This window comes from Micropterus salmoides, unplaced genomic scaffold, assembly GCF_014851395.1.
Source record: "Micropterus salmoides isolate LMB-PRFRI ecotype aquatic unplaced genomic scaffold, ASM1485139v1 Ms_hic_scaffold_20, whole genome shotgun sequence".
Taxonomy (NCBI): domain Eukaryota; kingdom Metazoa; phylum Chordata; class Actinopteri; order Centrarchiformes; family Centrarchidae; genus Micropterus; species Micropterus salmoides.
The window spans coordinates 25,571,573-25,587,707 of NW_024041151.1; the positions used below are offsets into that span (position 1 = coordinate 25,571,573).

Genomic DNA, 16,135 nt, shown 5'->3' on the forward strand with positions numbered 1-16,135 from the left:
AGACAATGTCAAACCAAAAAAAGATTTTCAATACATTCTGGTTATTTTCTCAGTGAACAGTTGAACCAACAGAAATTATATTATATCCTGATATTTATACCTCACCATATAAAATGGCATATACTGTGACAAAATATTTAGACATATCACGCATCATTACTGTCAAGGACAAAAAGTTGTTTCCAAATCCTTGGTGAGATTCTTATTCTTGTTTATGTTTAAGAGAAAACATAAGATTTTACCAGATTTAAATTAGATCAATCTCTTGTTAATGGCATGTTGAATATTGTCGGGGTAATGCTGTTGGACTGCTCTTTGGATTAAGGCAAATTATTAGTCACTGATTTATTTGGCAAGTTTGGCTTGTTTTAAACAATGTAAATAAAGTGTTCATAATCTGAGAAAGAATGAAGTAAAGACATTCAGGTGTCACATTGGGGCTGCGAACAAAACATTAGAAATATACTTGGCCCATCTGTCTGTCTGCTTATCAGAACACTGAGATAATACTGAGGCTGGGCCATCTTTCCGTTTAATCTTTTGGCTTCTGTGTGTGTGTGTGTGTGTGTGTGTGTGCGCGCGTTTGCATTTGTGTGCACATTATCAGAGGGTTTTCATTTCCTCACAGACAGATCAACAGAGAGACAAGAGGGACAGAGAGAGGAGGGTGACACAGAAAGAGAGAGAAAGAATGTGCAGACCTGCAGTGCTGTCCCTGCTGCTCATTTTTTATTTCTCTGTCTGTCATACAACACATCTCGCACCAGTGTGAACATTTGATCGCCTGGGAGTAGAGTAAAAATTACATTATCAATAAAATCTTTGAATCAAGCACGAGAAGATGATAACATTGTTTCCTGTACCTCAAGCAGCAGCACAGAAGGACAGGTTGCTGAACTTCACCAGTTCTCTAGTTTTGACCTCATCCACTGGCAGCAAAAAAGACCAATGCAATCTGCAAATGTATTTACTTCACAGCTGTTAGGATAAAGCTGAAGTCATACCGAGATTACTGAAAATCACAAGCATTATCATCCCACTAAAACGCAGATCTAACATGACTCTGCAGGTGACAAACAACAAGTGATATCATCCGAACCAGTCAAACCTAAAGCATGGTCTTTATTTACACTAACCTCTTCACAACAGCTCCCTTATAAAGTTACTCCTCCCTTCCATCTGTTGAATGAAACACCATTCCCAGCCTGTTGTGATTATTTACCACTGCAGCAGAATGCCCATGACCAGCATCAGAGGCCCATAAGGATTTATTAAGGCGTCCCTCTTTGTGAGACATTCTAATGCTAATCAGTGGATTGTGCTACTGGTGTGTATTTTTCACACTGCGACTGACTGCGGCTACATGAGACAAATTTTTCTCTTTCCAAATAAAATTAATTTGAATGATGATTTCCATTGAAGTGTTCCCAGGATCGCTGAGGAAATCTTTTGTTAAAAGGTTTTTAGTGACATCCTCAAGACTCAAAAATAACAAAGGAGAAGGAGGGTTCTCTCAAAGTACAGGTTTCAAGTTTCTGAAAGGTGTTTACATGAAGCATTTTTGTTGTTGGGACAAAGTAAGACATTTGGGCTGTGGGAAACTTTATCTTATCAAGAAATAATCAGTAGTTGCACCCAATGGCTTTTTTTCTTTCTCTCTCTTCTCTTTCCACAGCCATCAAGGTGAACTGTCAGGGGTCATGTGGGATCTCCAACAAAATGAACGACAACTCGTGGGCTCTGGAGGAGCAGTACTTCAACAGCACGTTGTCTGTTGCTGACAAAGGTGATGACGTTAAAATTTTGATGATTTTTTAGCTTTTCTGCTGGTTGGCCTCTTCTAAACACACTGGTGCATGAATCGAGACCCTAATGTATAGACTTTAAATTTGTATTTTATTAGTTAGGGCTGCACGATTTTGGAAAAAACTGACATTGCATTACAACCCAACTGGGGCGGCTGTGGCTCAGGAGATAGTGGGTTGGCCGTTAATCGGAAGGTCGGCGCTTCAATCCTGGCTCCCCCAGTCTGCTAGTGTCCTTGGGCAAGATACTGAACCCTGAATTGCCCCTGGTGGCTGTTCTGCCAGTATGTGAATGTTAGTTTCTGTTTGAGCACTTAGGCTCAGTGAATGGTGGATGTAGTCGAAAAGACTTGAAAGGTGCTATACAAGCATTTATATCTGTATTCTAATGTTAACATCCTATCCTTATTAGCTGGCTCCTTACATGCTTGCTAATAACGTATTTGAAGGTGCGTCTCCGAGATTGACAGGGATTATCAGTTAACTTGAATGCATTAGTTTTGGACAAATCTGTGTGGCAGTATTCATGACGCTAACCATTCAACTCCGGATAGATTCAGGAATCTTCTTTGTGGGGGGAAAAGCTGGCAACGATCCTTCCTCCAGCGCATGATCATGTTTTGATTCAGATTGTGAGCGAGATGAGGGGCTAAGCTAATCTATGCGCTGCGCACAGCTCTATAATTGAGTATGATTTTAGCCATGTTAAATTGTAAAAAAATAAATATTCAATATGCGTTGATATTGTGGCGGACCACCACAAATAAATCAATGTATGCAAAACACCGTGGTGAACTTGTCTGTTGGTACCTTTGAAATACATACACTGAACAAAATTATAAACGCAATACTTTTGTTTTTACCTCCATTCATCTTGAGCTGAACTCAAAGACCTTAGACTTTCTGTATGTACACAAAAGGCCTATTTCTCTTAAATATTGTTCACAAACCTGTGTTAGTGAGCACTTCTCCTTTGCCGAGATAATCTATCCATCTCACAGGTGTGTCATATCAAGATGCTGATCAGACAGCATGGGTGCCTTGGGCTGGCCACAATAAAAGGCCTTAGGCTGGCAACAATAAAAGGCCACTCGAAAATGTGATGTAGGCTCAAGATAAATGGGGGCAAAAACAAAAGTGTTGTGTTTTATAATTTTGTTCAGTGAAGTTGTTAGTTATTGTTAAGTAAGGTAGAGTGATTGTCAAAGACATCGGTCCTTAGTGCATGGGAACATGCATATACTGTTTTTATGTAAATATATTGAACATTGAATAACAACATTATTTACATTAAATATTGCCTAAATGAGCTGAATGTTATTCCTTCATTTAGCGCACACATTTAAAAAGTGGAAGATAATATTTCTGAGTGGCAGACAAAAAATACTTTGCTGACACAGAGGCAGTAAGTAAGTTTTCAAGTAAATTTCAGATCCTGCCTACAGGGATAGATTACTAATTGATGAAAACATTTACCTCAATTGATCAAACATGGCGGAGATAGCGAGCAAATACAGAATATATCAGAATTTGGCCTGTGACTTATATATTTCTTGATATGGCCTGCAATCAAAAATGTTTGCCCACCCTTTCACTACTCATGTTCTACAGTGAATGGAATCCAGTGGCTTCCTGGAAGTTAAGAAACACCCTAGATAAGTTAATGATCTAAACATTAAAAAACATTGGTATGGCCATTAAACATAGCACACATTCGTGTGACTGTAGATTCTTTGCTAAAATCCTATAAATTAAACAAACTGTTTGTCTTTCTCCTTTGAGAACACTGAAATGTCAGAACTTCCACTTCTCTGTCACAACACAGTGTGACGTGACCGAAGAGCTGTGTCTTTCACCTCATTTGGTTTATGGGAAATCTGCCGCAACAGGCAGCAGCAGGGTTTTGCAGCCCTGTAGTGAGGAGTTAAAGCCTCAATCAGTCAGGAGTAGCAGTCCCCTGCAGGGATGTTCCAGCCTGCCTCTCTGTATGCTGCCTCCCTGAGGTGAGACACGGCGCTCAGTGTCCAGCAGTGTCTGATGAGAAGGTTGGACATACTCCACAGAGGATAGGTTTTAACCCCCCCATTCTCTGGGTACCATCCTCCCCTGCTGCAGGCCCTGCTCACCCGCGGAAACAAGAGCTTACAGGACCTTTTGTTATGAGCGGGATCTTCCCTCTTTTGTATGCGTAGCCGATACTGGCTACTGCCAGAAGGTGAAATGTGCCATGCATGCATGAAATCTGTTGTAAATGAAAATCGCACTGTGGACCTTAATGGCAGTCATTAGAGCATGTAATCCATAATGGTTAAAACACCAAAGGGAAGTTCAATGTTTAACTCTCATCACTGTGTTCTTTAACATATGGTACCCTACTCTATTATTCTACATACAGTACTAAACTGCTGGAAAGTGCATTTACGTAAGTATTGTATGTAAGTAGACTTAGTGCTTGTACTTGTTTCCATTTCATGTTACTTTATACTTCTACTCCATTACATTTCAGCTGGACATGTACTTTTTACTCCACTATATATACATAAATACACCATTTATCAGCTATACTTTCCATTTAACTTACATATTATAAATTTACATGTAAAACATGATGCATTATTACTGTACAGATTAAAGTACCCAACTGCAAATATAGTAGTTCAAATTAGCTTGGCCAGCTACAACATTAAAATACTACTAATATACAGCTCACACAGATCCAGCAGTGGTAAACAGAATAAATGCTGTAAGCAACAAATTGACTGCGCACATTTTCACTGAGATTGTTTCATTTCTCTACGAAAACAACATGTATGCCATCTGAAAAACCTGAAATATACTACTAATTAATCAGCTTAAAATATGTTGATAATATTGTTTTGGCCACTTGGGGACAAGGGCAACAAGTTGTAAACACATCATTTACTTTTTAAGTTGATATGGGGAACTTGTTAGCAAACTTGTTAGCAAACAGTTGCATATGAACATATCCAGCAGTTACAGAGCAGCGTTATTATTCGTTTGGAGTCATGTTTTTGTCTTCCTGATGAAAGTCAAATATTTTTGTGTATCAGCTGTGTCCACCAACTCCCGGGGGAATTTCAGCTGCTAAATAAATAGTTCCTATGAAAACTGCCAGAAGTAGACTAACAGAGAAATAGTTTCTGGATATTTCAATGTTTTGAGTACCATTATCATTTTATTGCACTGACGTGGAGAGCAGCAGGGGGATATTTCCAAACTTCAGTACATAGACACAAAACTGTCTGCATGGCTAGACACTACTCTCTCAAAGTGAAACCCTTTCATCTCAAATTTGACTAGTGAATAAACAAAGTGGTATTGGTTAATTCAACTTGTTTAGAATGTCTGAAGGTCTGTCAACATTGTGCTGTTATCTTGAAGAATTCAAAAGAGGTTTTGTGCTGCCCTGTTTCGAGATAAACTAGGGGTGGGTGTTGCACATGTTGAAACAAAAATTTTGAAGATTGTTTTTTAAGGGAAGTTATTTTGTAGTTTGACAGAATTTCGCCCCAACTGATGTGAGTGAATTCAGGACTTTAGTGAGATCAAATGTCAAAAAGGGAAGTGAAAATTTGCCTGCAATACCGACACTGAGCAGTCAAACTGAGCCAACAAACAAGCACATACATGAACATACCCACCTCACAGAGTGACATGCAGACCTGTTTGAATTCTACTGTATGAGCTTTGGTCTGAACAGGGGATACAGGTCTAGTGTAACTATTTAGAAAAGAAAAACATACATCATCTGCTCAGTATAAATATAGTAAACATACAGCCAAACCAAGGTAAAAAAAAATTCATATTTCACTTTTAACGAATTATGAGTAATATTCTGAAAGAACAGTTCTTGTAGAGCTGCATGACAACATTTTACATGAGATGTTTGGGCTCTTTTGTATGAAAAGAACTTTTATTTACTTATGTTCCTCAATGTAAAGTATCAAAAAAGTATCATTTTGGTATTAGCAACGAAACTCAGGTACTGTTTGCTGTTGCTAGTCTCAAGTGCAGTGAACAAAACTGTGAAAATAAAACATCACCCACACTTGCACTCAGGCTTGTCTTTCTGGTATGCAAAAACAAGTAATACATTTGAGAAATACAAAATAATGAAATAAAATAATTTCCACTGTATATTACACATTTGCTAAAAAATATAGACGGGAGAATCTTTAAAGCAAGAGTAACTCTGTGCACACATGCTCACGCTGAGGATTCTGTAAAACACCAGGCACATCACATTCTAAACGGAGGACATAAATAATTCATTACACACCCTCCTTCTGTGCTCTCCTTAATCTCTGCTATTTTTCCATATCCCATTCTCTTCCGAAAATGGGCTGCTTTGCCCCGGAGGGCAGAGCGACACAGGGAGAGCAAGACAGGAAGTGTGGCTGAAGACCACCACACACACGCACTCTTACACAAAGGAGGGGGACGCTCACTTTGGCTGACTGATAATGTGGTATGCCACAGATGCTCGACGGTTAGAAGAGTGAAAAGCAGTGATATCGGCGTCTGCTCTTCGTACTGTCACTGTTCTCAGTTAATGACCTTCAAGAAGTCAGGATCTCCCTCCCACTGCTGCAGTTTGATTGTGGTTACACTGTCGGCACGCTTTTGAAACTGACAGCTTTATATTTAAACCTTGCTTGATACAGACTCACTGTAGCAATGCTTGTGTTTTCACATTTTTTTATACTTTACAGTTAGCTGCTTTTCCACTTGTATTTTTTACTCAGTGCAACCTATATTATTTATTTGTTTCTATCATCAGTCTTTCTAAAATAGTGAAACATTTCTGAGTTTGTTAATCATATTTTAAGATATATGTGGATACAACATTTAGAATTTGAAGCCTTTATAATTTTTGCTAAATTAAAAACCAATAAAGAACCACAGCTCTCATGGAGCAGTGGTTCTAAATGTTGGTTTCCTCCTTATCCGTGATATCCACCCATGCTCATGTATCAAACTTTTTAGCTGTAGTCTTTGCTGTTTAAAAAAGAATCTACACTGTTTGGCCCTCCTTGTCTTGCTGTTGCTGCAGCCATGTCTGAACTAGCCTAATTAAGTCAAGCTGATGACATTTAACCTGGGAAGGTATGGGAAGTGGTGTTCGTTAAAGGCTGCTAAAAACTGATATGTCAAATAAGCAAGACAATTTCTTTTTGTTACATCCCTGTCTAGAAAAATTGAGTGAAACCCACAACATAGTGTTGAGGAAGTTTGTTTCAGATACAGTTACAAATGTCAGTATGATATTTAACAAGGAATTCTCACTTCTGGAACAAAAAGTGGAAGTTAAGGTTTCACTTAAGCTCTCTACAGCCATACTAATGACCCCAACATCATTAACTGTGTTAACCTTTTTTGATGATGGCACTTTATTAAAGGTCAGGTGATTATCAAAGTCATTGCAAGTCATTCTCCTGTGACCATGAACATCTGCACCAAATATTATGGAAGTATATTTGGAAGTTTACATTTTGAACTTCTGTTTTAATTTGTTTGGATTGTTTTGTTTTGGACGTTAGCTTGTAGCTTACTGATGTCTGTGTTGTACGTGTAATAATATAGTCTTCTTTTTAGTTCTTAGTGCTGTAGGAAGAATAGGTTTGAATTGTCCATGCTTGATCAAATATGTTTAGGGTTAATACGCTGAGGTTATGAATCTCTTAACAGCTTGCTCTATATAATATATAATCTAATCTACCCCTCTTTTTTTCACCATGTTTTGTTTTCTGGCTGTACCTGTGTTAGCTAGGCTCTCTGCAAAAATATACAAAGTGGTTGTTGCACCTGCACAGCACTGGTTCAGAGCGTGACTGCTTCCTCTAGCAGTAAACATGATGCAAATGAACCCCGTCTGAGCACTTCCCCTCAGGAAACTGAGACCAACGGAAAAAGTTGTGCCCGTCCATAATGAGGAGACATGTTGCTGTATGGAAGAATTTAATTGGGCTTTCAGCTTATGTAGAGAATTAATAACCCGACTGGCTCAAAGTGCTCTCAGTGTGACAGGGAGGGGAAGGCCCTTTTTGGTGCCTTCAATTCATTTTAGTGTGTCACACTAAAATTAAAGCCACAAGCAAGAAATGCATGTCCTCAAAATATGTGAGACTTTGAGATATTTGAGAACTTTCTGAAATCAGAATTTGTTGTTTAAAAATCCTAGTGGAAAAGTGATCTTGTTTCTTGGTAAACAGAGAAAACGCTGATAATAATAATAGTCCGGTTGTAAAGCAGTTAGTCAACTGGTGCCATATCTGAACGCTGCAGACACTGTAATAACCAGCTGATTTTCTTAGAAATTGTACTTAACGGAGTTTGTTTTATTACAAAACACTCTTCACACTTCAAAGCACTTCCTTTTGAGATGCTCAGAAGGCCACATGTTTCTAAAAACACAGCAGTTTCAGTTTGTGTCGTCTGATAACAGCCGAAATACAATGTTTGCAAACTGATGCTGTTGCACTTTAGAAAGATATCCAGGGTTGTTGGTTTTGGTCTGTTGTTGGATTTGTTGTCAATAACAAAAATCTAAAATAAAACCAGACCTTTTGTTTAATTTTAAAGGGAAGGCTTGGCACAATGACCTGTACATGTTGTTCGAGAGCAGCAGAATGCACTTAGTCTTGGGTCGATCACTGATGGCCTTACTGTGCTTGTAAATCATTGATTCAACGTGCTGAGAAATGCTCCAACTTTCTCAGCTACACGTGTTGGCTGTCACAACCAACCAACTGTGTGCCACTTCCTCTGACACTGGCCCATTGGTTTCAGTCGCTAGTTTCATTCACTAGAAAAGACAACTATCTTTGAAAAACCTGTTTGTCTCCAAATCTCCATCCCACTGGGAAAGTAGGTGAGCCCAACAGGCATGGTGCCTCACCTGGACATTAAATGTTTACAAAGGGATATGTGATGTTGAAATAAATAGAACCATACACACACAAACCCTGAGAATTATCACTACATGTGCAGCTGTAAATGTCACTTTAATTTTTTTCCTTTCCACTCTGTGTGTACTGTGTAACTGATAAACCTTGCTCTTTTGCAGGAACTCTGCCGGCAGGCGAACACAGTTTCCCTTTCCAGTTTCTCATTCCAGGTGAGTGTAGGATTAACCTTGTTGACCCACTTAACCTCATTCCTCCATGTCAGAGGCGCACCCTCAGTTCCCGTAATGGTTTTCTTATGCTTATCAGAGGCCCAGATGACGTCAGTCAAAGGAGCATGCAGGTGTGATAACCTCTGATAACAGTGGACTTTTTTTAGCATGTGTACTTCAGTGTTCAGCCCTTAGCCCTTTGTCTCCGACATATGGCAGACACACGCAGGTCTTTGCTCATCGTTACATAAATGCTGAACAGGCTAATTGTGATACTTCAGCGTGTTAGTGCATCTTTATTCCGCATGCCACTTGTTCACAAACACCTTCTAAATGCGGCTAAGTTGATATTTCCTGACAAAAAACTTGAAACACCACGACCATGCGAGTAATGCAAAGATCAACTGAACACCTGTGAGGGCACACACAGTGCAGTGTCTCTCTGGTATCTTACATTCTCTCAGGCGTGGGCTGAAGCACAGGGGGGTTTGGGTTATTTTTAGTTCCCTCTCCTGTTCTGCAGTCACTGTTTAATTGGTCTTTATGCCCCCATGCTTCGCCCTCCCCTCCTTTCAGGCCCTCAGACTTGAGAGCATCAGCACAGGGCATGTTAACTATCATGTAATGATAAGTGGCGCATTGGAGAAAAAGTGTCTCCTACTGCCCCCTGCTGGTACTTAACACTGACTGATAGGCTCTTGTAAACCTTTAAAACAGACTTGCAGCAAATCAAGCAAATCTTTAGGTGGAACCAAACCAAAGCCACCCGACTTTTAACACAGGATTTAAAGAAATGGTGATGACAATGAAGTTTCTATTGTCTGTGAGAAATGTTTATTTGTAGATACAAAAGCATGTCAGCATCAAAACACACAACACTTATGAATGCAGTCAGTCCATTTGCACTGTGACTGGCAATAATCCTGTGTGCCTGGTGTACGCAGCTACATCAAGCTAGCGGGGATCACGTAAGGAAGAGATGTGCATGTTACAGTGTTTTCTATATATTATTAGGACTGAAGATGTTTAAGAAAAAAATACTTCTCTAAAGTAATTGGTTCAACTAAAACATGATAACCTTGATTATGGTAGGATTTATGGCAGGACTGCAGTATTAGACTATATTTATTTTATCTCTGTCTCCCTAATAAACTGGTCCTGAGAGTACATTTGTCAAAATAAATTATAAATGCATCAGTTAAGAAAAAGCCAAAACACTCAACAGCCATATAATATAATTAATTTATTCATGTAGTTTGGTAGCTGTGTCTCATTAATCATGTTTGCTTTGTAAACAAAGTGTCAGTTTCAAGGTTAAAAGCTAGTATAATTTAGTGTCATCTGATTTTTATTTACAGTAAAGTCAATAAATCTGAACTTTAATAATTCCTTTGCATTAGTTTATTTATGGAAAAACTATAAAATAAGCAAAAAACAAGCGGATGTCGAGAAAAGGAGATGATCAGTAGAAATTGGTTGAATGACGATGGACATGGTAGAGTTGGGAGGATGGGTCTCACAAGTTCACAATGGGTAGTTATGAGAAGGAGCCTGTAACGTCAGTATTTTTTAACAAAGCACATAACATAATTTCTTCTGACAAGCCCAGCCCAGTTATCTGCAGTCGAGGCATCAGGTGTTGTTCTGGCCTGATCATTTTTCACTGAGGGAATAAAGAAATTCAAAGAGAAGAGGAAGGCGTAGGCTGAGATAAACTCAGGACAAGTACAAGGACACTAAGTGGGATAAATAGGGTTAGATGAAATAGTTCAGGAAGAGAAGAGAACAGCACAGAGGAGATGAGAATAGTGATACACTTTAATAGAGTGCTAAATTTTCCAAATGCCACAGCAGATGATAAAATCCCCAAATATCCTCCTGTCTCATTGTTTATTTCTGAAATGAAACTGCCAACTGTGATACATTTCAAATCATCAATCCTGAGCTCATTGCATGCTATACCCAAATCAGGGAGAATACTGTCAGCCAAACTGAGTGTGTGAAATGTGTGCTGCTTCTCCTGGCAAGCCAGACATTAAATAAAGTGTTGCCTCCCAACAGGATTTATTTTCACAACCAATTTCCTTCCCTGTTTAGCAGATAAAACCTTCTCTACTCGATCTGTACAGCTCTGAAGTTGAGATCTAAATTCCAATATTTAATTCTAGTGGAACCACGTCCATCAAAATTAAGGAACATTATGTCAGTTTTGCACACAGTGTCCACACAGACAATACAAACTGTAAAAGTAGCATTAGTATAGAAAATGAATATTATTATAGTGATATTAACAACAACAATAATAATAATAATAATAATAATAATAGGCCTTGTAATAATTGTAGCAACAGATGTTGAGCACGAATAGGAGGGCAGCAGGTGACTCACAGCCACAGGGTCCGACTCCAGAGCCAGAAACACCTGCAGAAAGCGATAGGAGAAAGGAGAGGGATGAGAAAGCACAACACTACGGAAGAAGGAAGAAGTCGAGTTAGTAACGTGCATTAATGGGATACGGTTGCATTCAGAAGATAAGAGAGAGCAGCCCAGTGCATCATGGGAAGTCCCCCTGCAGTCTAGGCCTATAGCAGCATAACTAAGGGATGGTTCAGGACTCACCTGAGCCAGCCCTAACTATAAGCTTTATAAAGAGGAAAGTCTTAAGCCTACTCTTAAATGTGGAGATGGTGTCTGCCTCCTGAAACCAAACTGGAACCTGATTCCACAGCAGAGGAGCTTGATAGCTGAACACTCTGGCTCCCATTCTACACTGCTGTCGTAAATAAGGACAGCTGTACAGCTGATGATTACATTACTTATTGTTGTGGAAATTAATCTATTTCCTTGGGGAGAATTGAACAAGTAAATAAATTACAACAAAACGTTTACTTTTGGTGGATGTATTAAAGGAGAAAGTAACAGCTGGTCCAGGGATTCCCCACCTAACATCTGGCCCAGAACAAAGGAGTGTATAACAATTTAGCTCATTGTCACAGTGCTCAGTGTATGTTTAGGGAACAGAGGCTCCTTGGCCTTCATGAAGTCTAAACATATTTACAGAGTGAGAGGGCACAGAGGGAACACAATAAAACCTAGCAAGCTGTTCCATTTACCACAGCATAAACATTAGTAAATGGACAACAAAGCTAATATTATATTAGTACAAGTACTAATGTACGAGTGTATGGATATTATATTCATATATCATATTACTCCTGTCCTCCAGCAGCTTCATTGGCTCCCAGTTAAATACCGCATTGATTTCAGGATTCTGTTCCTGACCTTCAAGGCCATTCACAACCTCACTCCTCTGTACCTCACTAACGTCCTTCATATTAACACCCCCACCCATACTCTTAGGTCTTCTTCTTCTATTCACCTCACTGTACCTCCAGCTCGTTTGACCACCATGGGGTTCAGAGCCTTCAGCCGATCTGCCCGTTTCTGGAACTCTGCACTGTAATTATAGTTGTTCATTTTATCGATTTATTGCTGTACTGTTTTATTATGTTTTGTGAGGTGACCTTGAGTGTTCAAAAAGGTGCCTATAAATAAAATGTATTATTATTATTATTATTATTATTATACAAGTGTCGGAATAATAGATGAAACACATATCGGAAAGGATTTTCTGACATTACACTTATGATCAAAAACTAGGAAGTTGACAACTTGCTAACACTGCCAAACATCAAGCAAGTGCGACAACACAAGACAATATTAGTTACTACTCTAACAGAAATAATGCCAGCTTGGCGTCTGTCTTTCAGCCTTTTATTTCACAAAGCTTTCCCCAACAGCCTCTTGCTTGTGACTCTCTTTTTCTCTTCCTCACTTCCTCCGTCAACGTCCTCTTCGGTCTCTACGCCTCTGGCATTAGCTAACGTTATGTCCATGGAGGCTGCTGAGCCCAGTTATGTTGCTCGCTCACCGGCTCGCTTGCTCTCCACCAGTAGCAGCGTAGCCTAATGTTGCTTGTAGCTTGGGTTGCAAGTTAGCCAACAAAGCTAAACAGCAACCAACTCAAGAGCACTTACAGTAACGTAACAGACACAAGACACAGCAAGCCAGTTAATAATTTTTTACTGACTAGTCCAACATCAAGAAGGCCAGCTTTGCAAGCTTATATTTTGATAACTACATAATGTTGCTTTAAACACAATTTGAAAAAAGATTACTTTGACAGTCTTGGTTGTCAAGTAAGCATTGATGATTTGAAAGTCAAAGGTCGAGGTCTAAACTGGGCGAAATTTGGATGATGACTGAAACATTTTTTAGACATCTAGGTTAGGAAATGATACAGCATTTCAATGACTATATTTCAACTTGTAATTAAGGACTGATACATACTGAAATTTAGTTATTGTAGATGTAGTTGATAGTTAAGTTTATATGTAACTTAGACTGAGAGTCTTCAACCTATGCTAGTGACTCCGTGAGGTTGTATGTCATCTTTGAGCTACATGCTAATGTCAGCATACTAACATGCTTGTAAGGACAATCCTAAAATGCTAATGTTAAGAAGGTAATATTTACTATGGCAAATTGAAATTTGGACCTGATGATGGCGTAAATTAAAAAGTCAAGAGATCACCAAAGAGATTACTACTCATCCTGAGGGGATCGTGGTTGTCCGTACATAATTTCATGACAATCCATCCAGCAACTGCAAAAAATACAAACGTGAACCTCATGGTGGCGTGATTCACAGTCAAGGAAACATGATTCACTAGCCCAGTTTTAATGTAGGTGCCAAGACCTCTTTTGTCGTGCAAATAAACAAGAGCTTACTAGGTTCCTACATACACAAGTCCATCCTGAAGAGGAAATGTTCAGGGGGGCTAGTTGAAGTACAACCAGGGTGACCAGATGTCCCGAATGATTCATGACCATCCCGAATTATGAGCAGTTGTCCCAAATCCTGTTCTGTTTGAGTTATAGCCTAATGAAACATTGAATACTGATCATTGTGAAATATTTTTTTGGTGTTGCCCACAGATGGGCACTGTTACACTCTGCATTGGCTACAGCAGGGACTGAAAGGTATCATTGTTATAGCCACAAAGTAAGACGCATGCGTGGGAGATTTACGGGAAAATATTTAAAAAGGAGGACAGCGGGATAAAACGCTAAAATACGGGAGCAGCCCGGAGAAAACGGGAGGGTTGACAGGTATACCAAACTCCCTTGTCATGTGGTCACCCTAAGTACAACTGCAGCTCAAAGAGGCAGAGGAAGGTCTTTGTCTGTAAAAGAACAAGTCGGGCTAGATAGTCGTCGTACAGATTGAGCCGCCATGAGCCGCTCAGTCTGGTGTGTCTCCACGGAAAGCCAGCATGGTGCTTCAATCTCTCCTCTGTCAGTCCGTCCACAGCTCTGTTTCTGCTACCAAGCTGTCCACAACAAAACAACAATAACCAGCCTCTCGTGGTTAATTCTTATTGACAGCAGCAGCAGACTTGTCCCTGAAGCTGCTGCTTGCATTTAACAGCATTACATTCATACATCTGAATGAGCATTAATGGGAAAAAGAAACATATTAAAACAGTGAGGGTGAGAAAGTGGCTCAGCTTTCACATTAATCACCTTTTTGTACATCCTGTTTTTAATTTATATGCAGATTGTTTGTACAGATGACAACATCAGAGGAGATTTTGAATCTGGTGTGTTTTTCCCTTTCCTCTGGCTCTGAGCGTCTCTCTCCTTTTGTCTGCCTGGCTGCTGTCTCCCCAAATAGATATTTTTATCTCACTCTTCTTAAATTTCCTACCCTCCAGCCTTTCCCCTCCCTGTTTCCTCCTTGCCACCGCTCTTTCCTTGAGTCACAAAAGCAATCAGTGTCCTTCCATTCTGAGCTGTGTTGGAATCAGTCTGAACGGCCCTTACATCTTGTGACAGCTCTGATAGAGGCTTGCAGCTCTGTCTTCCCCCTTCTAGTAACAATATAAAAGAAAACTGCATTTTAGCCTGATTTAACATAGCCTTTTTATTAAAGAATGTGTTAATTCACTGAGCTTCTGGTGCACAACAGATTCAATGAGTTATCAGTCAAACAGTTTCTTTCTTTGTCTTTTTCTTTCTATAATTCTTTGTCTCTCTTTTTAGATATGTAGAGATGTGTACTTCTGAACTTGAATTTCTTTTCTTTGTAATATAATTTGTCTCAATAAAAGAAAGAATAGTTGTCACGATACTTATGCACATGAATGAATCTGTAACAACGTGTCAATGTTGGTCATGTTTAACAATTGAATTATCAGCAGCATTTTGTACTTTTATGGGTTATTGATGCTGTAAAATGCCTGTTTTGCATGTGAAAGTAACTATTTTTACATTTTGATTAATAACTCAAACGTATGGGCTATAGCAGTCCTTACACCGGTCACTTCATTCAGTCAATAACTGTCTTCATAGTGATATCTGTATGGAATTTTCCCCCAATCCTCTCTTCAGTTGCTGTCCCGACTTCTTTTGAGGGACCCTTTGGGAAGATTGTTTACCGTGTCAAGGCGGTTATTGACACCCCCCGCTTCTCTAAGGACTACAAAGCCCAGAGGCCCTTCTACCTACTCAACCTGCTCAACCTCAATGAGGTCCCTAACATTGAAGTAAGTGTTCAGTGCACACATCTGCCTACTTTTGATGAGTAAATCCAGCAGTGAAAAAAGTTGTTCATATAGAGACTAGGGGTAGGAATCACCAGAGGCCCCACAATACGATATCATAACGATATTTATGTTGCGATTCGATTTTATTGCGATTTTAAATATATTGAGATATATTGCAATTTATTACCTTTTTCCAACTTCCAATTAGGTCCCTAAAGTCAAACTTTGTCAACATCTGTTTATCTAAAAAGATACACTACTCTGTTTGTTTTGTTCATTTTCTCAGTCATCTATATGGTCCTGTTAAGTTTTCTAGTGGGCTAAAAAAGCAATAGATTTTATTATTCTAGTACCAAAAAGTTAAAACTCCCATCTGCAATTTATATACTAAAATATCGATACTTGGCGTCAGTGTATCGATACAGTATTGCCATGGCAAATATCACGATACTACGCTGTATCGATTTTTTACCCCACCCCTAATAGAGACAGAAGGAGCCTTATGTAATGTTGTAATGGATCTCTCTCTCTAATGTATCAACCTTTGTCTTGGTTGAAGCTTATTTGATTTCATGGCAGCGCAG

General features: G+C 39.2%; 1 protein-coding gene across 1 annotated transcript in view; it reads left to right on the forward strand.

The window, feature by feature from the left end:
* The window catches only part of arrdc1b (arrestin domain containing 1b), a 41,380-nt gene that overhangs the window by 18,316 nt on the left and 6,929 nt on the right, over window positions 1-16,135 (forward strand). The window contains exons 2-4 of the mRNA XM_038733774.1: window positions 1,676-1,786; window positions 8,893-8,943; window positions 15,397-15,551. Coding sequence (XP_038589702.1) covers window positions 1,676-1,786; window positions 8,893-8,943; window positions 15,397-15,551 — 317 coding nt within the window. The remainder of the gene's footprint in view (window positions 1-1,675; window positions 1,787-8,892; window positions 8,944-15,396; window positions 15,552-16,135) is intronic.